Raw genomic sequence first — 26,674 nt, 5'->3', positions numbered from 1 at the left:
ACCGACCGGTTAAAGATTTAACATGTTAGTACAGCGCTGACTGCTGATAGTATCCACCACAAAAATTATTGGTTCATATACAATTTATTTAATTCAAATAAAAATTATTTTCTTCAAGTAAATATTTATTTGATAATAGTCAAGTAATCAAGTAGGTATTTCAATAAAATAATTTTTTTTTTTTTTAGTGTGTTTAAGTACAAAATAAATACTAAACACAGAAATTTTTTATTCAAATCAAATTAAAAGAAGATTTTGATTTTAAATTATTAATTTAAAATGTATTTTATTTATTTTTAAATTAATAATTTATTTAAAATATATTTGTCTCGAAGATAAATAAACATTTAAAAAAAAATATTTAGACTCGAGAAATGTTAGATTTATTACATTATTTTGATAAATATAAAAAAAAAAAAAAAAAAAAACAGAAATAGTGAAATGAAATTTAAATTTTTCGTATTCTCAGAAAATGTTTTTTCTTCGTTACTTTTTCAATGATGAAATTTACTCAATCCAAAGTGAATTTAATATACGCGCGAGAGATCAAATCAAAATCTTGAGAACTGGAAATAAATACATTTTTGGATTGAGTAAATTGTTTTAGTAAAAAATAATAATCAACAAAAAATTGATTTTTTTTTCGATTTAAATAAAAAGAAATTAAAAATGCAGGGGTTTTTAAAATTATTAATAATAAAGCTTTTTATTGATTAAAAATTAACAAACAATTTTGTAGAAATTCTAAAATTAATACATTGTACGGAGATAATTGGAGAAAAAAGTTAATACATTTTAAATCAGTTCTTGAAAGAATAATAATAATATTAATGTTAATAATAAAAGTAATTAATAATAATAATAATAATAATATTAATAATAATTATGACCAAGTCATAGAATAGAATATTTTTGATAATGAACACAATAAATAAATATATTATATACTATAAATTTTTATCAAAATAATAGTAAATTATTACAAATATCACTTTTATATTATTCAACAATGTCGATAATTATATAATTCAAAATGAAAGACACTTTCGTTAATATAAATATATTAATAATAATAATATGAATAACATATAATTCGCATTTATTTCTTTTTTATTAATAAATATCTTTGAAACATAATAATAAATAATTTTTAAACATTTCTCTGCAATATTTATATTCGCAGATATTTTATATTATAAGCTTTTTGCTATAATAAATTTTTCTAAAATACATTGAAACAAAAAAAAAATTAACAGTTTATTTAATTGTTTGAATTGTGTTGAAATCTTTTCAAAATTTAAAAATGGTTTTGATTCTCATGGTTGCGAAAAGGAAACAAAAAAAAAAAAAATTGTGGGGAAAATAAATTTTCGTTTATTTTTGTGGCATTTCATGTGACATTTTCTTTTAAAAATTATTTGGTTTTTGTTTATTTATTTATTTTTATTTTTTGTTTTTTTGAATATTTAAAAAATTTTTTTTAATAATTTGTTAACATTTTGTTTTGTCTTTTTTATTTAAATTTTTTCGAAAATCAATAATATAAAGTGAATAATTACTTTTTACAGTGAATTTATATTTTTTAGATACTTTCATTGTTTCTTCTTCTTTTATTAAAAAAACAAATTCGAGAAAAATTTGACTTGTAGAAATTGTGTTTTTGATTTGCTCATGAAAAAAGTGAAAAATGCATTTTAGAATTACTTCTTTTTTGAAAAAATTTTTTTTTACAACTTCTGTAAAAATTCGAATATTCATAATTTTTTGTATCAAAATGTTAATACCTATTTCTAATTAATAAATTATTAATATTTCCTAAATTTTCAAATAGAAATTCGAAAAAAAAAATTATATTTAAGCCAAAAATAATCTTTTAATTAAAATGTCACATGAATTATTCTTTGATTTTTTTTTTAATATTCCTTTAAATAGTTTTCCTAAAACAAATAGAAATTTGTCTGAAAAAAATTGTCATTTATATAGTTTTTTTTTTGTCGCAGATGAACTGCATAAAATGAAAATTTTCCAGAAAAAAAAAAAAAAATTAATTACTAGTATCACTAGAAATTTGATTAACAGTAGTTGAATCGCACAATTCATTTTTCTTACGATTTTTCATCTTCATTTTATTGGAAGACTTTTTAAATTTATTTGTTTGTTCAACTTTTAAAACGTGTTTCTTATTTTTCACATAAGCCACTGCATTTGATTTTTGTTTATTATTTAAACAAATAGAACGCGACGATGTGGCTTTAATTTTATTTTTTTCATCTGAAAAATTATTTTCATTTAATGTTGTTGTCGTCGTTGGTGATTCGCCAATTTCAGGACGTGTTTTTATTATTTTTTGTCCTCCAATGACTTTTAATCTTTTTGAACCTTGTTTAACAATTGTTGTTATTTCCATATTCATATTATTTTGTTTTTGATTATTGATAATTTTATTATTATGATTTTTAATAATTGACCGACGTTTTTTTGTTTGTACAATGAGAGTACATTTATCATCAAATGAATTTTGTGCCGTTGTTGATTCAATTGTTGTTTGACGATAGTCGGGAATTTTTTGAAATTTCTTTTTTATTCTCAATTGATTTTTAGTTTGAATTTTTGTTATTAATGATGTATTTTGAATTGATGATTTTTGATTTGATGAATTTTGTGGTTTTACTAATTTACGATTTATAATTTGTCGGGGTTTTTTGTTGGTTTTTATTTTCTTTATCGCTGTGTATAGTGATGTGGTTCTTCGTACGATACATGGTTTCTTTATTAGATTTATTTCAATTTTTGTTGAATTTTCAATTGAAGTTGAATTTTTTACTACTGTCATTTCAATTTTCTCTTGTGAATTATTTTCTTGTGTACTGACACTTGCTCCACTTATTCCACTGTTCTCCTGTGGATCAAATTAATAAGTTTTTGTAAACTTTTTTTTTTAAAGGTATATTTATAGTTTCAATCCCCATGTGTGACAGTCTCTGATAAAAAAGTTAACGTTGAAAAATTTTAAGGTCAAAAAAAAGAAATAAATTTGTATTTGTTTCTCTTTTTTCAATTTTCGTCTATGAGATAAATAATTAATTTTCTTATTTACAAATTTTTGAATTTGTTTTTTTTAAATTAAAATATGAATATTTAAATAAACAAATTAAATTGTTTTTTTATTACAAATGTTAACTTTTGTCCGAGACTGTCGCTGGTAATTTTCTCATTTGATAATATTTAATTAACGTGTACCTTAAAAATTGATCACTAGATTTTTATTTAAAAAAAAAAAAAATAAAGAAAGCTGAAAAATTCTGCATGAGAGAGAGAGATTAAAGTGTATTATTAAAAAAAAATTTAAGAAAGAAATTATTAAAACTACTTACTTTGAATAAAATAGAAATCTGAAAAATATTTATATTTGATTTGTTAGAATAAAAATTTTTCATTTTATTAAAGAAAAAAAATTTATTGAATTTTGAAAGGATCATATTTTGTAGATTGAAAAAGTTTACGAGGAAATGTTAAACGGGACAAGCGGGAAGAAAATAAAAGCAAAGCAAATAAATATATATTTATATATGAAAAAGGATTGAGATTTATTAACAATTTAACACGATATAAACCGAATGTGTACATTGTGTTGTAAAATTGGAATTTTTGTTATAAATTTTTCAAATTTTATCAGACACAAAATTTATTATCAATTATTATAAATATATATATATATATATATATATTGATTAATATCTTATATAAATTAATAATAATTTGATTAAAAAATTTACATAAACCTATATACATATAAAATAGTATTGTCAGAAAAAAATTAAACTTTCCAAATTCAATGATTTTTTTTTTTATACAATAATGTTGAAAATTAATGGATTTATTTAGAAATTTCTTTTCATTACTAACCATATTAAAAGTTTTGTTTCTTTTTTTTTAAATATATTTATATAAAACTTCAATTTTCACGACGACAATTCCTATAGTTGATCGCATCACCTTCATCCAATGATTTCACTGATCGATCACTTAAATTACCAAGTACCTTTCGCTAGAGAAAGACATTATTAGACACATTATCAAATTTCAATTATTTTTCTTCACAACCATGATTAATTTAGTACATTTTTTTTTTGCAAATTAAAATAGAGTTGATGATTCTTATTTTTCATTTATAATAATTGATGCTGTCTAAATTAAAAGTCTGGACCATTTAAATATTTTAAGGATTTTCAGTTTAAAAAGAAAAGAAAAATAAAATTCCAGAACTTTTGAATAATTTAAACAACATTGATTTAAGGCATTATTTACACGTTCCATTTAACTCTATATTTATAATTATAAATAAAATGAACTAATTGATTATATTTTTATTTTACATTAAAAAAAATAAATAAACTACCGTTGAAAATTGTTGAAATTTTTTCTTTTTATTGTCAATTTTTTCAATAATAATCAAAATAAATGGAAATTGAATACGATAAATATTAAAATATAAAGAAATTTTCAATTTTATTCTATTATTTTATAGAGCAAAAAATTATTGTTTTGTGAAATTAAAAAAAAATAAAAATTAAATTGAAAAATATGGTAAAACTTTGAAATTGTAAGAAAAAAAAGAAAAAGAAAACTAATTAAAATAATTTATATTTATTTTTCTAGAAAGAAAAATCAATTTTCAACTTGTAGAGTATTTTTTTAAAACATTCATACAATAATAAATGCGTGAGTGAAGATGAAATTGATAAATGTGTACAAAATTTCATTTCTTAGGTGAATTTTTAAACTACAATACGTTTAATATTAAGCTTAATAATCGGTAAATTAAAAAAATATATATAAATCACGACTTTTTGAAAAAGGCAGACTTATCTTTAAATAAAAAAGTTTTTAAAGTTTCATTTATTAAAAATACATTAGAAATTTTTTGGAATTATAAAAGTGTCAGTTTCCAGTAAATTTTTTTTTTTTTCTTAAAAGACAAAATTCGCCCAGAATTATTTTATTGGGTAATTGCTATAAAAATTAATTGATCAATATTTTTTAATTTAACCGAATTTCTATTTCAGAAAGTTTCGATTTTAATCGAATTTTTAATTAACAGAATTTTTGTACTTATTCGAATTTTTAAATAAAATAAATAAATAAATAATGAATTTTAATTTAGCTGCAAATTTCTATTTAACAAAATCTTTAAAGGAATAAATTTGAATTTAAAAATTTGATGAAAAGTAATTCTATTAAATTGAAAATTTTGAGAAATAAATTCTGATAAAGAAAAATGTTGTCAAATATAAAAATTTAATTCAATGAAATTTTGGGAGAAAAATGAATTTCCAAATGAAAATTTTGTTAATTTAAAATCAAATTAAATAGAAATTCGGCTTAATGAAAATTCAACTAAGAAAACTGTATTTAAGGAAATTTTATAAATTTGAAATTCTACAAAGAAAAATTTTTTGTTTTATAGAAATTCTTCAAAATAAAATTTAACTAACAGAAAATTCATTTTTATGAAAATTTTACTTAATAAAGCTTCAACTAATTGAAATTTTTATATGAAAATTTTATTAATTAAAAATTCAACTATGTGGAAAATTTTTTTTATGGAAATTCAGAGAAATGAAAATTTTGCTAAATAAAATTATTAAAATAAATCAAATACATATAAAAAAAATCCATTTTTTATGGAAAATCAGTTAAATAAAATTAAAAAAAAAATAAAATTCAACTAATAGAAAATTCATTTTTATTGAAATTCTGCTAAATATAGTATCAACTATAAGTCAAATTTTTTCATGAAAATTCTGTTAATTTAAAATCCAGTTAACTAAAATTTCTGCTAAATAAAAATTTAATTAAGTGCAATTTTGTAAACGAAATTCTGTAAAATGAAAATTTTATTAATTAGGAATTCAATTAAGTGGAAATTCTTTTTTTTTATTGAAATTCAGAGAAATGAAAATTCTTATTAATAAATTTCAACAAAAAAATCAAATTCATTTAAAAAAAGTGATTTTTATTGAAATTCAGCTAAATAAAATAAAAAATAAAATACAACTAATAGAAAATTAATTTTCATGAAAATTCTGCTAAATAAATTTTCAACTAAGTGAATTTTTTTTATTCAAATTCTGTTTCATTTAAAATACAGTTAAATAAAATATCAACTAAATAAAAAATTAAATAAAGGAAGATTTTATTATGGAAATTCTGTAAAATGAAAATTCTATTAATTAAAAATTATGTTTAATAAAACTTCAATCAAATAGAAATTCAGCTAAAGAAAATTTAAAAAAAAAATTAAAATTCAACTAAATGAAAAATCAATTATTATGGAAATTTATCTAAATAAAAATTCTGATAAATAACAATTTAACTAACAGTAAGTGGAAATTAATTTTTATCGAAATCTTGTTACTTAAAAATTCATTCTCTATTAAAAATCCTGCAAAATAAAAATTCTGCTTTTCTATAAAAAATATTGATTAATAAAATTTTGTTAAAAATTTTACAATTTTTTGTTGTTGTAAATTTTGATTCACTGTCATCGATTCTATTTGACTCTAAAAAATAAATTCACGTTGTCTTGAATAAAAAACAAAAAATGTACCCTTATTCTGGAAGCTTTCATTTAAAAAAAAAAAAAAGGAAAATTATTTACACAATTATTTTTGAATAACAAAAAGAAAAAATACTTCGTTATAAAGTTCTTTTTTTTCTGTCATTTTCAAAAATATTTGGAAGCCTATCATGTGAGCAATGCATATGAAACGAATAAATGTGTGATTGATAATTAAATTTTTTTTTCAAAGATCCATTTTAATTGATTGAGAGCTTATTAACTGTAAAGTTAATTATTCAATTAACAGCTCGTCAATGCGAGTTAATAAAAAAAGCTGTATATACAAATTTTATACATATATATATATATTAAAAAACGAATTTAAAATTTGCAAAAAAGCACATTGCACATGAAAGTGAAAACTGCACTTGGAAATACTGTCGATGAGTTTCCTTAATATCTATACAAATTATTATTAATATTTATATTATTCTTTTATAATAATTTGTAAGGCAAAAAATTGAGTATCATGCTAATCTGGACATAACCAGAATTCAGAATTAATTTTGCCATTTTCGTCAATTCATGTTGAGAAGGCATTTTTTTTTTTTTTTTTTTTTATTTATTATTGTCAGACGAAATCTCTCTCTCACATTTTTTTTTTGTTTCTATCAACGTATTTGTGATTTGTACGTTTAGTGAACTAGTTAATTTTCAATTAACTATAATATAGTAAAAAGTAACTAAAATTTACGTAACTAGTTGCCAGTATCTAACTAGTTGTAATCTCTAATTATGTTTAGAGATTTATGAATGAGACGCAAATGACAAAAATGTTTTTCTTTTTTGTTTTTGTTTTCACATTTGCGTTTCTCACTCGTGTATATAAGCAAAAAGCGTATTGCATTTTTTTTTTTTTTTTTTTTTTATTAGGCAGTATTTTAAGCGTTTTCATAGTCAACAAAGAGCGCACTGTGTAATGTCCGCGTTCATGACGTCATGTTCATTATTTTTATTGAAATTTACCTTATGAAGTGGCTTGTGCAATGGAGCGGTACAATTGTTGGCGTGTGTTAATTTTAAATAGGACTTTAAACCCCTCAGCGAATGATATTGGCTATTTGATAGACGACTATTTGGATTGCTGCCTGTTAAATCTAAAATTGAGGGTCCTAATGCTGCACCCACCTGAAAAATTATTTAAGAAAAAAAAAAAATTATTATTAAAGGATCAATTTATTATATTAATTTCATTTAAAGTCGTTTGCGATTTATTTGTGGAACAATTTTTTTTTTGATACTTTTTATGTAGGAATGATTTATTATTATATTAGTAAATAAATAAAATTTTCGGAATTTCAAAAAATAGAGAATTTAATGGAAATAATTGAAAAAGAATTGAAAAAATTACTAGAATTTTAGAAAGTGAAGATAAAATTTAAGAAAATAAAAGAAACGAAAAAAAAATTTTTGAAAAGAAAAATCGAGAATTTTAGAAAATTACAAAATAAAATGAGAATTTGTAGGAAAAATTTTAGAATTTTTCGGTAATTTTTAAAAGTAAATGGGTAAAGAATTTTAGAAATTTAAAAAAAAATAAACATTCCAAAAAAGAGAATTGGGAAAAATTGAAAAAGAATTTTTTTTAAAAAACACTAGAATTTTAGAAAGTGAAGATAAAATTGGAGAAAATACAATGTTGAAGAAAAGACAAATCGAAAGAAAATTCTAAAATTGAGAGAAAATTTTAAAAATAAAAAGAAAATTTTTATTTTTTATACGAAAAATTGGAAATTTTTGCGAAGTTTTTAAAAGTAATGTATTTAATAAATTTTACGCATTCTAAAAAAATAAGCATTTATAGGAAAAAATTCTTTTTCAAAAAAAAAAAAAAATGAAAAGAAAATAAAAAATGTAAAAAACTAGAAAGTCTTAAAAAGTAGAAATTGAAAGAAAACACGAAAATTTAAGAAATTCGACTAAAATAAAATGAGAATTTGCGACAAAAAAATTGTGAATTTTTGATAAATTTAAAAAAGAAAATAAATTTTAGAAATTTTCAAAATAATTATTTTAATTGACCAAAAATTTGCAGAAAATTATAAAAATTCTCTAACTTATAAAAAATTGATCAATTTAATTTTGAAAATTAATTTCACAAAAAGAATTGAACACTAAAATTTTTCTAAATTATTTAAATAATTCTTACTTCTTCATAAACAGCTGGCGTATATTTTGGAGGAACATAAATTGGCGTTTGAATTTTATTGATGGTATCGCGCACTCGTGGTGGTAAAGCATTAATTAATCGACCCGAATTGTAATTACACTCAAGTGTGTAACTGCGAATCAAACCTGTTAATTTATAAACCGCCACTCGACCCGATCCTTCTCTTGACATACCATCCCTTTTGTCTCTGCAAAATTCCATACAATCAGTATATTATTTGATTTTCATTATTGTTAATCAATGACAAATTAAAATATACATATTTAAGCCCAATAATTATTACACAAAGTGATTTCAAACTTACATTAGATACATATTTCTCTCGGCAAAATTACATGAAGTAAAATGAAAATTTGGATTATTTAGTGACATTAATTTTGGTAGCAATAAACATGTTGTTGACTCATCAGAATCATCGAAATAATTTCCATACATAAATATTCCTTTTTTCGATGCATGACCATGTAAATCAATATAAAGAAATAGTCCAGAATCTTCGGAATCATTAGACGGTTTTACTATTCCACTTAATCTGTATGATCTTTTATTGTCTGCAGTTTCTGGTCTTCGTCTTTCTTCTAAATGATCTTTAGATTTTTCTACAAAAATTCATATTCAAAATAATTTTTTAATAATAAAATTAAAATGCAAATAATGATAATGGAAAAATTTGTAAATTTTCTGATAATTTTACCTCGTAAAATGTTTTCTTTAGCTTTATGGCATTTGTCATAAGTTAAATCACTTTTACTTTTTTCATCCAGTGACATTAAAGTGACCTGTAAATATTTTTTGTTTGTTAATGATTTAGAGTAAAGAAAAAAATAAATCAAATTTAAAAAAAAAAAAAATTCAAAATTTAAGTGAATTAATTACTTGTTCAAGAAGATGATTAGTTGTATCTCTAACTACGTTAGTTACACTTTCTGGAATAATTATGTTGCTTTCGCGATTCACTTCCAAACTTACGTGAGAATTTTCGATTTCGATTTCAGTCTCTTCTGGCAGCTTGTAGAAATTGTGGTAGTATCTGAATTTTCAAATTTTGATAAATTGAGGTTGATTTTTTCTAGTTTATAATATATTTTTACAGGGCTGATAAAAATAATGATTTAAAAAAACAAAATCCGTTTTTTTATTTAAATATGATTTTATTTAATTTAAATTTACTTTACCTATTTGATTTAAATCGAATTTTCAATTATCTGAAATAATTTTTCAATCGGTTTTTTTTTATTTAAATCAGATTTCAATTATTTTACCAATTTTTAACTAAAATTCTTCTCTAAATTAATTTTATTTTCAATAATTTAAATAAAATTCTTCACAAATTCAAATATATTAAACTATTTTTGAATTAAAATTTTTTAAAAATTAACAAATAAAAATAAACTTGCAAAAATTCACAAATTCGAAATCACTTGAAATTCAATTATCAAAAATTAAAATTTAATTATTTCTAAAATTTTCCATCTAAAACTTTCTAAAATTTAATAATTTTAACTATAACTCTTCTGAAATTCAATTATTTTTAATGATTTTTATAATATTCTTCGAAAATTCAATTATCTGAACGCATTTTTCAATAAAAAAACTTTTGGAATTTAATTTTTGTCCGTAATTTCTAATAAATTCTTCAGCAATAGAAATTACTGAAAATTTAAATCAAAAATCACTTGAAATTCAATTATTTTCAAAAAATCAGAATTGTAAATCTTCGAAAATTCAATTCTTTTTTAATAAAAGTTGTTTAAAATTATTTGAAAATTATTTTTATTAAATTAAAAATGATTAATAATTAATTAAAAAAAAATCTAATTATTAATAATTAATAACAATTATTAAATAATTAAAATTATTTTCAATTCTGTAAAATTTAATTATTGTTTAAAATTTAACAAAATCTTTTGAAATTTAATTATTTTTGTATAAAAAAATTTTAAAAAAATATTTCAAAAAATCATATTTAAATTTTTTTTTTATTTTTAAATAATAAATAATGTCAATAGAATATTCGCCAAAGTAGAAGACAAAAGAACCTTGGAAATATATATAAAATTGAATGTAAAAAATTTATGAAAAAGGAATTTTTTTTTTTTTTTAATTTAAATAATTTTGATGTAAACGACTCTTTGATTTAAAATTATGATTTAAATGTAAAATTATCTCTTTGATTTAAATCATTTCAGCCCTGAAATTTTTACTTAATTATATTTTGTAATTTTCTATTTTATTTTTATTTTCTATTTATTTGTTTTGAAATTTTATTGATATATTTAAAAAATAAAAAATTGCAAACCTAATTAACGTTCTCGCAGCGAATATTGTTGGATGATCGTTTTCTGATGGATTTAAATATACCCTGTTTAAATTAACACCCTTTGTGTCCATTCGATAGTGACCTTTTGCCACTCCATCGGGATTTAACATTGGAATTAATTTGAACACGTAAAGTCGGCGTAAAGTTATTGCTATTGGATCTTCTCGATTTAATAGGAGATTTAAAAGACCGTTTAAAACAAAACTGGAAGGCGTTTCACCGGGATGAACTCGTGCACTTACAAAAATTACCTAAATATATTTCAATTTAAAAATTAATTAATTAAATTTCCAAATTTTCCAATTTATTCATCTTCTAAAATCGATTTCAACAATAAATTTGGTATTTTTACATTGTTTTGTAATTTAATTAATAATTTTACAAGCTATCTTAAATCTTAAAAAAAGAATTCAAAATTCACTGAAAAAAAAGTTAAGGTAAAACTTACCTTTTTATTTTTGAATTTGAATGGTCTTAATTCATTCTTTTCTGGGAATAAATTCATCAGCCTGTCCTCTCTCTCCATTGATATGTTTTGATACGAACTTATAGTTAATAATTCGAGTCTTCGACCCTCTAATGATTTAATGACACATTCTCTATGATAATAAATATCATCCACAGAAACAATAGTCCTTCGTGACAATCTTGATTGAATTTTTTTCAATTGCGTTTGTAAATCATTATACGTGAATGGATACGTAAACGCAAAATATGTTATGGCTTTGGGATTATCTGGAGTTCGATAATTAAATGACAAAGTAAATTCGTTACTTTTTTCGTCCAACTGCAATAATTAATTATTATTTATTTTTATTTTTAATAATAATGTATTAATATAATTAATAATAATTTATTACTAATTATTTATTATGCAATCTATTTTTAGATTGGAATTTTGTGAAAACGAAAAGAATCCTTTTTTTTTAAAAAAAAGAGAATAAAAAGTAAAAATAAATGTATATATTTACCGCGTAGATGGGTTTATCTCGAATTCGTTCCCATTGAGGATGTCCTGGCAAAATTTTATAAACGGGACACATGCCTTGGCTAAACATTTTTACCTGCTTATTGAGATTAATGACATTAAGTCGAACAAATGCTCCCGGTTTTGCAGCCTTAACTCCAAAATAAAACCATGTTCTATTACTATTTTCATATTCTGTTCCATGACAATCGTGTTTTGTCCATAAATTAAATTCATAGTCGAGATTTTCTTCGACTAAATCATTTTTACAGGATTTAGTGTCATTTTCATTTTCTTCTGCAATGTGACAAATTAAATTCAGAATATTCTCCCGACTACTAATTTTTGAAAAAACAAATATCGATTTCATATAAACAAATAAATAAATAAAATATAGGTACAAATAAATTTACAAATAAATTTTTCTTCAAAATTTAAACAAAAAAATGTTTATTTTTGTATCCATTGATTATTACAGGCCTCGAATTGACTTTAAGGTACAAAAAAAGTCGATTTTTTTATTTTAACAAAAAAAATTAATTAGTTAATAAATATTTTACTTTAAATACCTAATTAATAATGTTATTAGATATTAAATTCATTTTATTAATTCTGTAATGAAAATAATTCTATAAAAATATTATCAAGAAAATTTATTTCGAATATTTCAGAATCGAACTAATTGTAAGATAAATTTTCAAAATTTTATTTAAGTAGGACAAATTTCTAAACAAAATTATTAAACTTCCATTTTTATAATTTTTTCAAGTCTGATTTAAGCAATTTATTCGAATTAAAAATTTTGTCATAGTTTTTAGTTTTGATGGTCAAAAAAATTTCAGGCAATACTTCATCAAGTTTTACAGATTTTTAAATAAAAATTTTTTTTTAAATAATAATTTTGGATCTTCATGAAGTTGGCGTCGACGCTCAGCGTCTGAAATTATTTTTCATGGGACCAAAAATATCAAAACATTTTTTAAAAAGGTTTTGGATCCACATAATGCTTTGAGAAGTATTTTTCAAAGTATTATTTGCATTGATTAATTAAAAAAAAAAGTAATTTCAAATTTTTGATTCTGCAAAAAACAATTTTCGGCGCTGAGCGTCGAAGCCAATTTCAGGGTGGAAGAGTTAAAGTTAAAATTTTTAGAAATAATTGAATTTGAAAAGATTTTGTTAATTTTCAGACAAAAATTAAATTTTACAAAACTAAAAATAATTTATTAAATAATTTTAGGTAAAATTTTTTAAAAGTAATTGAATTTTCAAAGATTTACAATTATTTAGATTTTTGAAATTAATTGAACTTCAACTGATTCGAAGAATATTATAAAAATTATTAACAATTATGTAATTTCAGAAAAGTTATAATTAAAATTATTATATATCAAAAAATTTTTAGATGGAAAATTTTAGAATTAATTAAATTTAGAAGCTTTTAAATTGAAATTTTTTGAAAATAATTGAATTTCAAAAGATTGTGTTAAATTTCAGATAATAATTATAATACAAGAAATTTTTAGTGATTTTTATTGACGAAGAATTTATTAGAAATCACATAAAAAAAAATTGAATTCCAAAAGTTTTTTAATTGAAAAATACTTTCAGATAATTGAATTTTCGAAGAATATTATAAAAATCATTAAAAATAATTAAAATTTTTGAAAATAATAAAAAATTTCAAGTGATTTTGAATTAAAAATTTTATTTGCTAATATTTTTAAAATTTAAAACAATTATTAAATTTCATAAAAATTTTAATTAAAAAACAGTTTCAGATTATTGAATTTCTGAAGATTTTCATTAAAATTATTAAAAATAATTAATTTAGTGAAGAATTTTAGGTAAAAATTTGCTAAAAAATTGAAATAAAGAAGATCCGAAGAAGATTTGCATTTTATACTAAAAAAAACGTATTACGTTTAAAAATTTTGTGAAAAAAAAATTGACAAAAAGTCAAAAAAATCTCATTTTATTAAAATAAGTCGAAAAAAGTCGTATTTTTGAAAAAAAGTCAGAAAAAGTCGAAACAGTAGTATAATCCAAGGCCTGTTATTATTAAAAAAAAAATTTCAGAAATCTTTGAATTTAAATTTTCCATAGATAAAAATAATATAATTTCAATTTCAAAATAGATTTAGAAAAAAATATTCCAAGATCAATTCATGAAATATTGTGAAATCAAAAATATTTAAAGGAATTTTTCACTTCGAATAATAATACTCAAGATTTGAATTAATAAATTTAAAAAATCTGATTCAAAAATAATTTTTCAAATTAATTGTGGACTATGAATAATCTATTAAAAAAAAAATTTCCGTTTCTTTTTAATTTTTTGCAAAAGATTTTCAATTTGAAATACATTTTCTACAAATTTAAATTGCTGTATTTTTTTTTTTTATTTTTTTTCTGAGAACAATTCAATTTTAAATAAATTAATTTTTAAAGAAATATTAAAAATTATTAAAAATAATTGAATTTTGAAAGATTTTGAAATTTTTAGAAATAATTAAATTTCAAAAGATTTTGTTAATTTTCAGTCAATAATTAAATTTTACATAATTGAAAATAATTTTAGTTAACTTTTTTTAAAAAAACAATTGAATTTTCAAAGATTTAGAATTCAGATTTTTGAAAATTATTGAATTTCATGTATAATTTTTGAATTGAAATTTTTTTAAATTATATTTGCTGTTTTTTAAAAAAAAAAAAAATTTAATAATTATTGACATTTTAAAAATTTTTAATTGAAAAATAGTTTCAGATGATTGAATTTTATGAAGAAATTCATTTAAATTATTGAAAATAATTTAGAGAAGAATTTTATTGAAAAATTTGTTAAATAATTAAAATAAAGAAAAATTTGATAAAGATCTTCATTGTATATATTAAAAAAAATACATATTTTTTTAAAAAAATTTTGTAAGAAATGTTAAAAAGAAGTCAAAAAAAAATCGCATCTTATTATAATAAGTCGAAAAAAAGTCGTGTATTTTCAAGGAAAAAAAATCGAAAAATTCCTATAATCCGAGGCCTATATATATATTTAGTTTTTACAGTAATTTTTAAATTAAAAATACGCGTATAGTATTTTAATTTATTATTGTAAAAAAAATTATTGTAGATATATAAAATGAATATATATAGTAATAGAAACAAATAAAATTCAAACTTCTACAGAAAGAAGATAAAAAAATGAATGTTAAAAATTAATTACCATTGTCATTTATTGCGTTGATATCAACTTGTATGACTCTCGCTAAATTTGCAGAGTCAAAATTATTATAAAACACAAAACCTCCACTAATAAATCCTTCTGTTATGTCCGACATTCTGGGTCAATATAATATAATTAAGTTGACCTCTTATGACATATTTTTTAAAGAACAAAGATAATTGTGTATTAATGTAAATTTTAACAACTAGCAAGTTGTATCAGCACGAACGTAAAATTAGATACCTTGAATAGAGTCCTTGGCAGATCATATGATTTCTATTTACATTCTTTTTACGGAAGCTAATGACCTATAGAATATAAGAAATTTTTAACCTTCAGAACAAGAAAAATTTTGTTCAATTTTTCTCAATATTTGCAAATCCAGTGAATTGCAAATTAACATTATTGGAATAAAACTTATGGTTTTATATGTTTTTCTATTTTTTTTTTTTTGTTTTTAGAATTTAATTCACTCCATTGTCAATAAAACGTCTAATTTTGGACGAGTCCATTTTGTAACATGTCCTAACACTGACATTTCGTCTGCTACTTGACCTCATTGAAAATGTCAATAAAAATTTATGTTCACAAATATTTTTTTATTAAATTAAAATTTTTTTTTGTAAAATTAATAATTGACTAATATTTAAATAAGGCAAATAAATTTTATTTATTTTTTTTTTTTAGTGTAAATATATTTTTTTTTTTTCATTAAAAATACTATCAATCTACCTGTAAATTTATTAACATTTTTTTTTTTAATTTTTGATTTATTAAATAAATAATAATTAATTTAAATAAATAATAATTTATTTAAAATTAAATTATTTACTTTTTTTAAAACAAAAAAATCGTAATAAGCAAAATTTGAATTTTCCCGCGGTGCGTTGCGCATGACGATCAATACAAACAACGAAAGTCAAGTTCATGACTAATTATATCCATTCATTTGATAATATTTTCATTTTATTAAGAATTTTTTTAGTTAAAAATTATAGTAAAAATATTTTCTCGATTTTTCCATTATATTCGATTGAAAGAGAATTAATTTTTATTGGTGTTTTAAAAAATAGTTTATTTAGGTCTTGGTGTATTTCTCATTCGTGTGTTTCGGGGAACGGGTCGAACATTTTCAGGCTGGTATAGTTCTTTCGTTTTATCTCGTGGAAAGAATTTCCATCATTAAGGAGAGAGTTTTATCGTTTATTGCACATTATGCCGAAGAATAAAGGTAAGTGTTTCTATTTTGAGTGTTATTAGTGTGCTGTAAATGATATCTAAAGTAAAAATCAATTGTAATTGTTTGTGAATAGTTGAAATTTATGAAAAATGTGGTTAGTCCAAAAACTAACCTGTCAATGTCAAAAACTTTCAATTCATGACGCGATGTTTCTTGTGTTATTTTTTTCCTTCTCGGTGATAATAGGGGGGAAATTTATTATAAAAAAATTCTTGTGATTTTTGTGTTTTTTTTTTGTCTTTTAGGAAAGGGAGGTAAGAATAGGAGAAGAGGTAAAAATGAGAATGAAACTGAGAAGAGAGAATTGGTCTTTAAGGAGGACGGACAAGGTGAGTGTTTTTTTTTCATTTTTGTTGTATTTTATTTTATTGACGAAGCAATTTTTTTTTTCTTGAAATGAGATTTGAATATTGAAAAGTGAAAATGTGAATTTATATTTTTATATTTTTAAATTATTTGATGGGTAATTATTTTTCAATGCCAAAGAATTGTGTATTTGTCAATAATGCAAATTGAGGTTAATTTCATGAAATTTAATGAATTTATTATTATGGAAAAATGAGTTTCGGTTTTTTTTTTTTTATTTATTTCGGTATTATCATTGTTTACAAATTTATAGTATTATGAAAATGGTACAAATATATTTAAAATGTTTTCAAGTTTAATCCGTTTACGACTGAAAATTCAGATAAAATCGAATAAGAGTCATTTTTTTCGTTTTAATGATTTATCATTGACTTTACGATTTTTTAATTATTATTGAACTTTTTTCCTTCTTATTCTTATTTTTGCGGATGTTTTTTTATTTCATAGAATAAGATGGAAATTTAATTTTTATTTTAAATCGAAGAAAATTGTTAATTACAATTTTGTTTATTTTATTTTTTTTTCAATAAAAAACGATTTTAAGAATTTTTTCTAAGTTTTTAAATTTGGAAATTTTTTTTTTTCAATTTCCGTTTTGATTTCTCAAAAATTTGTGTGTACATTCAAAAGAGAGAGAAAAGTTGGAAAATTATGTATTCTAAACTTATTTTTTTAATTTTATTCTTATTTTCGCGGATTTTTTTTAATTTTATAAAATAAGATGGAAAATTAATTTTTATTTCAATTCGGTGAAAATTGTTGATTTTCTTTTTTCGATACAAAATGGTTTTAATAATTTTTTCTAAATTTATTTTCAATTTAGAAATGTTTTTTTTTCAATTATCGTTTTGATTTGTCAAAAATTTGTGTGTACATTTAGGAGAAAGAAAAAATTTGGAAAATTATTCTGAATTTTACGGTTTTTTTAATTATTATTATTAGTGAAATTTTTTCTTAATTTTATTCTTATTTTCGCGAAAATTTTTTTATTTCATTAAACCATATGGAAATTTAATTTTTATTTTAAATCGGAGAAAATTGTTGATGGCAATTTTGTATATTTTATTTTTTTCGATACAAAACGGTTTTAAGAATTTTTTCTAAGTTTTTCAATTTTCGTTTTGATTTCTCCAAATTTTGTGTGTACGTTCAAGAGAAAGTGAGAAAAGTTAGAAAATTAATCTGAAATCTTTTTTTAATTTTATTCTTATTTTCGCGGATTTTTTTTTAATTTTATAAAATAAGATGGAAAATTAATTTTTATTTTAAATCGGAGAAAATTGTTAATTGCTAATTTTGTCTATTTGTTTTTTTGTTTTCGATACAAAACGGTTTCAAGAATTTTTTCTAAGTTTTTTAAATTTAGAAAATTTTTTTTTTTTCAATTTTCATTTTGATTTCTTTGAAAATTTGTATGTACGTTCAAGAGAGAAAGTGAAGAGTTGGAAAATTATTCTGAATGTTCGAATATATTGAATAAAAAGAAGAGTCATAATAGTCTAAATGAGAGTGTGTTTAAAAAAAAAACAAAAAATAAAACACATCTAATTAAAATATAAAATATTTCAGAATATGCTCAAGTAACCAAAATGTTAGGTAATGGTCGGCTTGAAGCAATGTGCTTTGACGGGACAAAACGTCTCTGCCATATTCGGGGGAAACTTCGAAAAAAGGTGTGGATCAATCAAGGTGATATTATTTTGATTGGTTTGCGTGATTATCAAAATGCAAAAGCAGATGTTATTCTAAAATATACAGCAGACGAAGCTCGTAATCTTAAAACATATGGTGAATTCCCTGAAACCGGTAAGTTTCCTTTTTTTTTTTTGGAAATTGTTCCACTTTCTTCAACCCAATTTTTTTTTTTTATTGATTGTATTATTAAAATTGATAAATTGCTTTGGATTGAATATAATAATTTTTTTTTTTTGCAGTACGTATCAACGACACAGTCACCTTCGTGGAGGATGGCTTTGATGAAGATATTGAGTTTGGTGATGAAATTAGCGACGATGATGAAGAGAATCCCGATAATGTAAGTTTTTTTTTTTTTTTTTTTTATTTTTTCTATTAACTATTAACTATTAATTTCTTTTAAAAATCGGTTTTTTTATATTAACTAATCGACATTTTTGAAAAATTTTAAAATTTATATAATTTTACAAACTTGGCCAAAATTCTCAATTATTTTTTCTTTTTTTTGCAAATTCTCATTTTATTTCAGGAATTTATTACCTGTTTTTTGAAAAACTGCGCCAAAATTCTAAATTTTTCTTACAAATTTTCATTTTATTTTATGATTTTTTAAAAATCATCGATTTTTCATTCAATGTTTTTCTTTTCTTAAATTTTCCATTTTCTTTTCACTTTCTAAAATTCTATGGTTTTTTTTTCAATTCTTTTTGAATTTTTCTTTAAATTCTCCATTTTTGGAATTTCTAAAATTTTATTTATTTATGTCTTCTTGAAGTTTTTTGACACTCAAATATAAAAGAGAAGAATTTAGTTTTGAATAATTTTTGAAAATTTACTTTATGAGTTTCATATTTTTAAAAAATATAAATTAAAAACTTGAAATTTATTCTACAACTCAAAATTTCTTTTCAATATTTGATTCAACAATATTTAACGAATTGATCATAGAAAATTCTTTAATTTAAATTTAAATTTAATATTGTTTTGCTTTTATCTTATTAGATTAATTTCCATAAATTAGACTTGAAAAAAATTTTTGAGAAAGAAGGAACTGTACAATTTTTTGAAATCTGCTTTACTAAATTCAAATTTGAAAATTTGCTTGAGAATTCTTTTCGTTAATAAATGAAAGTAAATAAATAATTTATGTAATACAATAAATAATTAATTTGGTAATTAATTTAATAAAGTAATAGTTAATAATAAATATTTAATAATTACAGTTAATAATGAATATTTAATATTAATAAATATAATTAATAAATAATCAATATTATGTGATAATAACATTTATAAAGAATTAATAATATTAAAATTTTGGGAATTTTTGTTTAAAATAATGTAATTTTAGTAAAAATTAAATTTGAGGTAAATAAAAATTCGGTTAAATGAAATTTAAATAATAAATCGAAATTCCGTTAAATTAAAATTTAAATGAATACAAAATATGATTTAACAAGAATTTCGTTAAATATTTATATATTTTGTTTTATCAAAATTCTATTGTGTAAAATTCGATTCAATATTAAAAATTTTCATGTGATAATAATTTTTATTTATCACTCTGTTGTCTGTACGAATTAATTATAAATATCACTTGGAGGCAAGAAAAACAAGTGAAAAGAAACACTTATTTTTTTGTTTCCGGGAATAACAGCTGTGCTGTTTAAACGCAAAAAAAAATTGTCTTTTTTTTCTCTTGTTTCCCTTGACACAAGATGATCGCTATATTCATAGTTCATTGCATATTTATTATTAATTTAATACTAGGACATAACATATTTAGATAAAAATTTTGAACTTAAAAAAAAAATTATATATTTTAAAAGTTGAAATTTAAACTTGAATAAAACTCATTGCTGGAAATTTTGCTATTTTTAATTACAGTTAATAAATATATAAATAAAAAAAAAATAATTTTTGTAAATTTAAAGAAAATCGATAATTTTTCAAAAATAGTAACATCTTTGAAAGAAAATAATAACTTGAAACGAATTTTTATTTTACATAAATATTATATCATCGAGTTTGAAGTTTACAGAATCATTTGTTTGAATTTTCATTAGAAACAAAATTGTGATTTAAAAGAATTTTTATTTAACAGAAAGAATATTAGAAATAATTAATTTTCTAGCCGAATTTTTTATTCGTTCGAATTTACATTTTACGGAATAATTAAAACTCCGAATTTTTATTTTACAAAATTTTCATTTATCTGAATAAATTTCTGTAAGAAAATTCATTTTTAGAACTTATTCATGCGTTTTTTTTTATATTTAATGTGAAATTGTTAAGAATATTTTTCTTTTTATAGATCTGATGACCCACAGTCACAACAGTTGATAGGATTTAAAAAGTCGATAAAGTACTATTGTCGTTTGCTGGTGCAAATGAGGGATTGAAGTATATTCCTTTACATTCAACGCTTATTTATCTTCTTGTATCTATAAATAAATCGTCACGTTTTTCTCGGTCCATATTGTGTTCTCCGTTAAAAGAAAAAAAAAACACACACACACACACATACAAGTAGCATTTGATTTCAGTTTATTTATAATTGTATAAAATTATTGTTAAAAAAAAAATATATATAGAAAAATCTACGCCACCATTGTCTCTAAGAGTTAAACGTATTTAAAGACTCATTTAAAGAGTCTACACTTGTTGAACTTTTACAAGATTCATTTCGATCCTTTTCTTCATTAATTTCTAATTCTTTAATCTCGTCTTATAAATTCATATATTTAAATATTCTAATTGTAATTACTTGTCATTCCATTATTGTCATAACTTTCTCCCCTTTCAATTTTCCATCTAAATTAAATTTTGAATTTTGTGTCATATAAATCTTTAGATGAATAAATAAATTCTGTAATATGAACATCGATTTTCACCCAATTGGAATTTTATTTTATTTTATTTTTTTAAATTGCATTTAAACTGAAATCATTATTGTGCTGATAGTATAGTAAATATTGTAGGTATACAAATGTCTATAAATCCGTTTTTTTTATTTTATAATTTTTTTTTTTTTCAATGCCACGTTAAATGCGTGTCCATAGATTTAGTAATTCAAATTGGCTACTATGAATTTGAGTCAATTGTGACACTTTTGTAAAATTAGGTGTAGAATTTTTGTTATTAACCAAAAGTAGATTTGTTTCTCTATTTCTGTTTTTGGAAAGAAATTTTTAGTAGCTCAATTTTAGGTAAATAATTGTGTTGATAATTGTAAACTCTTGGCAATACAGAATGATAATATAGAGTATAAAATGAGGGGGAAAAAAAAGAAATAATTAATTTTGCGCTTCACTTTTAAAAATTCCGAGAGAAAAATATTTTAAATTTAAATTAATTGAAAAGAATGAAAACTTATTAAAAACTCGGAAATATGTAATATCGCTGACAATATAATATTCACGACAGTATTTGTTTTCGAAAGACGAAATAAAATTTTTTAACAACACATTTTTTTTTTTTTTTTAATTAATTATTTTCACATGTAGTAGTAACGATCAAATGGTTTTTTGTGTTTTTCTTTTTTTGTTATTAAATTCTGTATAAGAGATTAATAAATTATTTATTCTCTTTCATTGAAGAAATGTTTAACTGTCGTATTGATATGAAACATTTTTTTTTTATTATTATTTAATTATCTCGTTGAGAAAAAAGGTTATTTATTTTTGTTGCTCTTCTGCAAAAAAAAGTTATACACTTTTTAATTTCAATCCAATGTGAATGTTATAATATTTGCATATATGTGTGTTATATTTTTATCAAAGTTTCAATGTAATAAATTGAAATTTTGTTTTTTTAATATGAATATCCTCTTTAATTGATATTAATTTTGATATTTTTTTATTTTGTAACTACTCTCTAAATTTGAATTACTAATTTAAATTAGTGATTGATTTTTTGTTATACTAGTTAAATTTTACTAATGATTTAGTGAAATAAATAATTCATTAGTAAACTTTAACTGATTCAAAAAAAAAAAAAAATTTAAATACCAAAACATTGTCACTAATTTAAATTAAAAATTTTTTTTAACTGAAAATTTTTTCTAATTCAGATTTAGTGAGTATTGTTGAAATTGCACAATATTTTCGGGGTCGAATTTTGTCGACAGGAAATCGGGAAAAAGTCGGCAGTTTTTTTTTTTGGGTTGCATAATAATTAAAATAATTATAATTGTAATCATTGTAATAAATCTTTTTGAAACATTCAAGTTTACTAAAAATGAAAATAAAAATTATATTGAAAATTCGATTCTTATGTTGTATGTTAAATAATTTAATGAAAGTCGAAAATTTTTTGTTCTGTTACAATTTTGAAAAAAAAGTGATCATTGTGTTTTTAAAATATTCTGGTTTTTAGCACTTTGAGATAGAGATAGTTTTTTTTAACTATTTCAAAATTGTGATGTAATGGAAAATATTCCCTTTCAAGTTCGTAACCTTTCTGAATTCTGGGCGACTAATTTTTTTTCATAACAAAATCTTTGAGTCATATTAATAATTTTGTAGTTTTTGCAAATAAAAATATGTCCTAAAAATTGTTTTGCAAAATTTTAATTTTTTCAAGAGTTATTGTTTAAAACATTTTTAAGCAAGAAATTAGAAAATTATTTTTTTTTACTGTTCTATTTGATGGATTTTGCTAAAATTTCATTTGAGTAATACACGATAATTAAGCTTGTAAGCAAAAAATATTTGATTGTTATGGTCCTTAATTTATTTAAAATAGCAACAATTATTATAAACAAATAGAAATTAAATAGACTATACACCGGAGAGCATGGTATCGCTAATGATCCAGTCCCAGGAAAACTGGCGGCACATCGAGACCTTTATCATTTCTGTTATGATGAGAATTATTATTATTGAATTATTTATTAATTTTTTATTATTTATTTTGTCCATTTATTGTCTTATTTATATTTTTTAAGTATTGTTATTATTTTGTCCATCTGTCTTTTTAACAATTTTATTTTTTGACATTATTTATTTTATATTTTGTTTTTTATGTGTTAACTTCTTTTAAATCCTTTTTCTGGTGTGCTGTTAATTCTACTTTGACTTTGACAATAGTTTTATAGTTTAAAAATTGATAACGCAGGATATCTGCAGGAATGGACGAAGTCGCATTTGCGACAGAGTTAGAGCGCCACCCTCGAAGGCAAAAGTCTTCCGGTAGTTTCGAGGGTGGATAAAGGGCTCCCAAGAAGGGTTGACGGGTTTTAGTGGGTAGGGGTTAGTAATAGTTCGTGAGTTTATTTTGTTTTTCTTTTTTTTTTACCAACCCCACATAACATTGGAATGCGGAAGCCATTTTTAGGTTATGTTAAAATAAATTTGCCTGAGACTAACTATTTGGACAATTTATAAAACCTATATTCTCAGCCAACGCTCATTTCACTGTGAATTCACTGGTTCTCGTCCGATCACCAAAGTTAAGCACAATTGAGCGCGGTTAGTACTTGGATGGGTGACCGCTTGGGAATACCGCGTAGTGTTGGCTTCCTTTTTTTTTTTTTTTTTTTTAATTTTTATAATTTAAAATATTACAAAATTTAGTTCGTAGGATTAGGATTGACTCATTAAAAAATACGATTTTGTCAGGAAAATAAAATAATAAATTCCATTAAAATTAGCGTAAAAGACAAGAATTATTTTATTGAATATTATTACACAGTATTTTTGAAGTATAAACAGAAGTAGTACAATATATTTTATATTCAAATTTCAACACTTTTAAATTATTCTGTATTCAAAAAGAATTTCTGGTTTGTTGTATAAATGAAAATTGTCTCATTTGTCACGCATTTTTTTTTTGTTTTTGAATGGTTACAAGTTTCTTTTTCGCGCTGTATAAATAATCGACATCTTTTAAAAAGTTGTGTCCGAATTATATTGAAAGTTTTCAGCAATTTTTAAACAGTTTTAAATGTTTCTTATTTTGAGAAATTTTATTTGTACAGTGCGCGTGCGCCTACTATTTCTTCTTTTATTCTGAAAACAAAAAATTTAAATGTTTTAGAAAATTTTAAAATACACCTTTTCAGAACCATAAATAAGCTCTAAAATTAATTTTTTTTTAAGAATTTTCATTTGACAGAATTTAATTACCTAGAAACTACTTTTAGCCGAATTTTCATTTCTTCAAATTATTATTCAATAAAAATTCCATTTAACCGAATTTCCTTGTTACAGAAATAAGAAATAATAATTCTGTCAAATTCGAATTCGATGAAATAAAAAAAATAAAATAAAAAATTTGTTCAAGCAACAATTCTGTAATATAGAAATTCGATGAAATGAAATTTCTCAAACGTAATAATTTGAAGAAATAAAAAATTCGGCTAAAAATAAATTCTAGGTACTAAAATTATGTCAAATAAAAATTCAAACATGCGTTTCGACTTAAGACGTTAATGGGTTAATATTGCTAGTAAAGTACCTAGTGGGCAAAAAACCATTTTCATTCCAAAAACGTTCTTAAAACGATTTAAAACGTTTTATGTCAGCCAAAAAATGTTCTAGAATACTATATTTGAACATCCATGTTCTTAAAATGTTTCAGAACATTATTTGGCGGACATAAAACGTTCTTGAAATATTTTTAAATCGAACATGGTTTTTGACCCACTATACTGAGAAAAATATGCTATTGAATTAACAGCATTTCTGCCAATGGTATAAAAATTATTGATTCAAAAGCATATGCTATAAAATTTGTAAAATATTTTATAGATTCTATAGCATATGCTTTTTTGAATCAATAATTTTCATACCTTTGGCAGAAATGCTATTGATTCAATAGCATATTTTTCTCAGTGTAGATACGTTATAAAGTATATAATGAAAGCACTTTAAAAAAGTATAAATTATGTACCTTTAGAAGCTTGTTTGGGAGAGCAGACTTGTTGTTTCGGTGGTTCTGGGCAGCAGATTTGTTGCTTTGGTGGTTCTGGTTTAGGGCAACATACTTGCTGTTGTGGTTCTGGTTTTGGGCAGATTACTTGCTTTGGTGGTTCTGGTTTAGGGCAAGATACTTGCTGTTGTGGTTCTGGTTTTGGGCAGATTACTTGCTTTGGTGGTTCTGGTTTAGGGCAACATACTTGCTGTTGTGGTTCTGGTTTTGGGCAGATTACTTGCTTTGGTGGTTCTGGTTTAGGGCAAGATACTTGCTGTTGTGGTTCTGGTTTTGGGCAGATTACTTGCTTTGGTGGTTCTGGTTTAGGGCAAGATACTTGCTGTTGTGGTTCTGGTTTTGGGCAGATTACTTGCTTTGGTGGTTCTGGTTTAGGGCAAGATACTTGCTGTTGTGGTTCTGGTTTTGGGCAGATTACTTGCTTTGGTGGTTCTGGTTTTGGGCAGCTTACTTGCTTTTGTGGTTCTGGGCAAGGAGCTGGTTTAGGACAGCTGACTTGCTTCTTTGGTGGTGGGCAGGGAATAACAACAGTTTGTTGATTCATTTTTGATTTTAGAGATTTTTCTTGAAATTTGATTTCCTGTTAAATAATTGTATTACATATTAGTTGAAATTTTTGTCTATAAAGAATAATATTTTCGGTTTATGAAAAATGATATATATTTATATAAAATAAAAATGTAATACTTACAAAGATTCTAAGTTGATGTATTAGATACTTTTGAAGGTACTTGTTCAAAGTATACTTTTTTTGAATTTATCGCCCGTTTATATATACCATATATTGCTTTACACCTAAGGTGTTAAAGATTTTTTAAATGAGATTTTAATGATTTGTCGAAAGCATTTTTTCATTTGACATTATATTCTCAGTAAACAGACATTGTGTTAATTGTTTTTTTATATATATAAAATATGCATATTCGTCATTCATTTAATAATTTCTTCATAAAAAAATTATTTTTTTTTTTAAATTATACATTATTTATAATGAATGTTAATATAATCTAAACAATAATTGTTTAGATTATTACTATATAATGACCTTAATTTAAATAAAAGACTAAGTTAATATTATTTTAATAACAATATTTTGAAATAGAATAAAGCAATTAAAATATTTAATTTGCTTTTTTCTTTT

The 26,674-nt window shown here is 21.7% G+C and overlaps 3 protein-coding genes and 1 non-coding gene across 6 annotated transcripts; 2 read left to right on the top strand and 2 right to left on the bottom strand.

Moving 5' to 3' along the window:
* Positions 1-1,842: 1,842 nt before the first annotated feature.
* On the bottom strand, positions 1,843-15,852 carry LOC127281666 (cytosolic carboxypeptidase-like protein 5). 3 transcript variants are annotated; one of them, XM_051305505.1, is made up of 11 exons: positions 15,543-15,852; positions 15,300-15,415; positions 12,084-12,376; positions 11,561-11,899; positions 11,092-11,363; positions 9,762-9,822; positions 9,487-9,571; positions 9,097-9,391; positions 8,772-8,979; positions 7,589-7,750; positions 1,843-2,899 (listed from the first exon to the last, which is right to left on the bottom strand). In XM_051305505.1, the coding sequence occupies exons 1-11, from the start codon at positions 15,566-15,568 to the stop codon at positions 2,045-2,047; spliced, it is 2,712 nt and encodes a 903-aa protein (XP_051161462.1). In that variant the 5' UTR covers positions 15,569-15,852; the 3' UTR covers positions 1,843-2,044. The 3 variants fall into 3 exon arrangements, with proteins under 3 accessions (XP_051161462.1, XP_051161461.1, XP_051161460.1); XM_051305504.1 differs by having other exon boundaries at positions 1,845-2,899; positions 9,669-9,822; positions 15,300-15,446; positions 15,543-15,851; XM_051305503.1 differs by having other exon boundaries at positions 1,845-2,899; positions 9,669-9,822; positions 15,543-15,851.
* Positions 15,853-16,368: 516 nt separating this feature from the next.
* On the top strand, positions 16,369-22,869 carry LOC127281664 (eukaryotic translation initiation factor 1A, X-chromosomal). Its single transcript, XM_051305502.1, has 5 exons — positions 16,369-16,530; positions 16,785-16,868; positions 18,475-18,711; positions 18,840-18,940; positions 20,915-22,869. Exons 1-5 carry the CDS (start codon positions 16,515-16,517, stop codon positions 20,918-20,920), a joined length of 444 nt encoding a protein of 147 aa, XP_051161459.1. The 5' UTR covers positions 16,369-16,514; the 3' UTR covers positions 20,921-22,869.
* A 1,132-nt stretch (positions 22,870-24,001) lies between these two features.
* LOC127281698 (5S ribosomal RNA) lies at positions 24,002-24,120 on the top strand. Its single transcript, XR_007843074.1, has one exon. It is a non-coding gene; the product is annotated as a 5S ribosomal RNA (ribosomal RNA).
* Positions 24,121-24,249: 129 nt separating this feature from the next.
* On the bottom strand, positions 24,250-26,349 carry LOC127281663 (uncharacterized). Its single transcript, XM_051305501.1, has 3 exons — positions 26,225-26,349; positions 25,495-26,113; positions 24,250-24,611 (listed from the first exon to the last, which is right to left on the bottom strand). Exons 2-3 carry the CDS (start codon positions 26,075-26,077, stop codon positions 24,607-24,609), a joined length of 588 nt encoding a protein of 195 aa, XP_051161458.1. The 5' UTR covers positions 26,078-26,113; positions 26,225-26,349; the 3' UTR covers positions 24,250-24,606.
* Between the last annotated feature and the right edge of the window lie 325 nt (positions 26,350-26,674).

The sequence above is a fragment of the Leptopilina boulardi genome, unplaced genomic scaffold (assembly GCF_019393585.1).
Source record: "Leptopilina boulardi isolate dan_hultmark-lab unplaced genomic scaffold, ZJU_Lbou_2.1 LbouV2_273, whole genome shotgun sequence".
In the NCBI taxonomy this organism is placed as follows: Eukaryota; Metazoa; Arthropoda; class Insecta; order Hymenoptera; family Figitidae; genus Leptopilina; species Leptopilina boulardi.
The sequence above is the reverse complement of the archived record's forward strand: the minus strand, read 5'-3'. Positions and strand labels throughout refer to the sequence as shown.

Bases quoted from the DNA above. Each gene is read 5' to 3' on its own strand.
- LOC127281666 (XM_051305503.1), bottom strand. From the start codon at position 15,568: ATGATCTGCCAAGGACTCTATTCAAG. The intron at 11,900-12,083 runs GTAAATATATAC...TAATTATTGCAG, and splicing joins GAGATAAACCCATCTACGCG to TTGGACGAAAAAAGTAACGA. The intron at 8,980-9,096 runs GTAAGTTTGAAA...GGAATTTTGCAG, and splicing joins GAGAGAAATATGTATCTAAT to AGACAAAAGGGATGGTATGT.
- LOC127281664 (XM_051305502.1), top strand. The intron at 16,869-18,474 runs GTGAGTGTTTTT...AAAATATTTCAG, and splicing joins CTTTAAGGAGGACGGACAAG to AATATGCTCAAGTAACCAAA. The intron at 18,712-18,839 runs GTAAGTTTCCTT...TTTTTTTTGCAG, and splicing joins TGGTGAATTCCCTGAAACCG to TACGTATCAACGACACAGTC.
- LOC127281663 (XM_051305501.1), bottom strand. From the start codon at position 26,077: ATGAATCAACAAACTGTTGTTATTCCCTGCCCACCACCAAAGAAGCAA.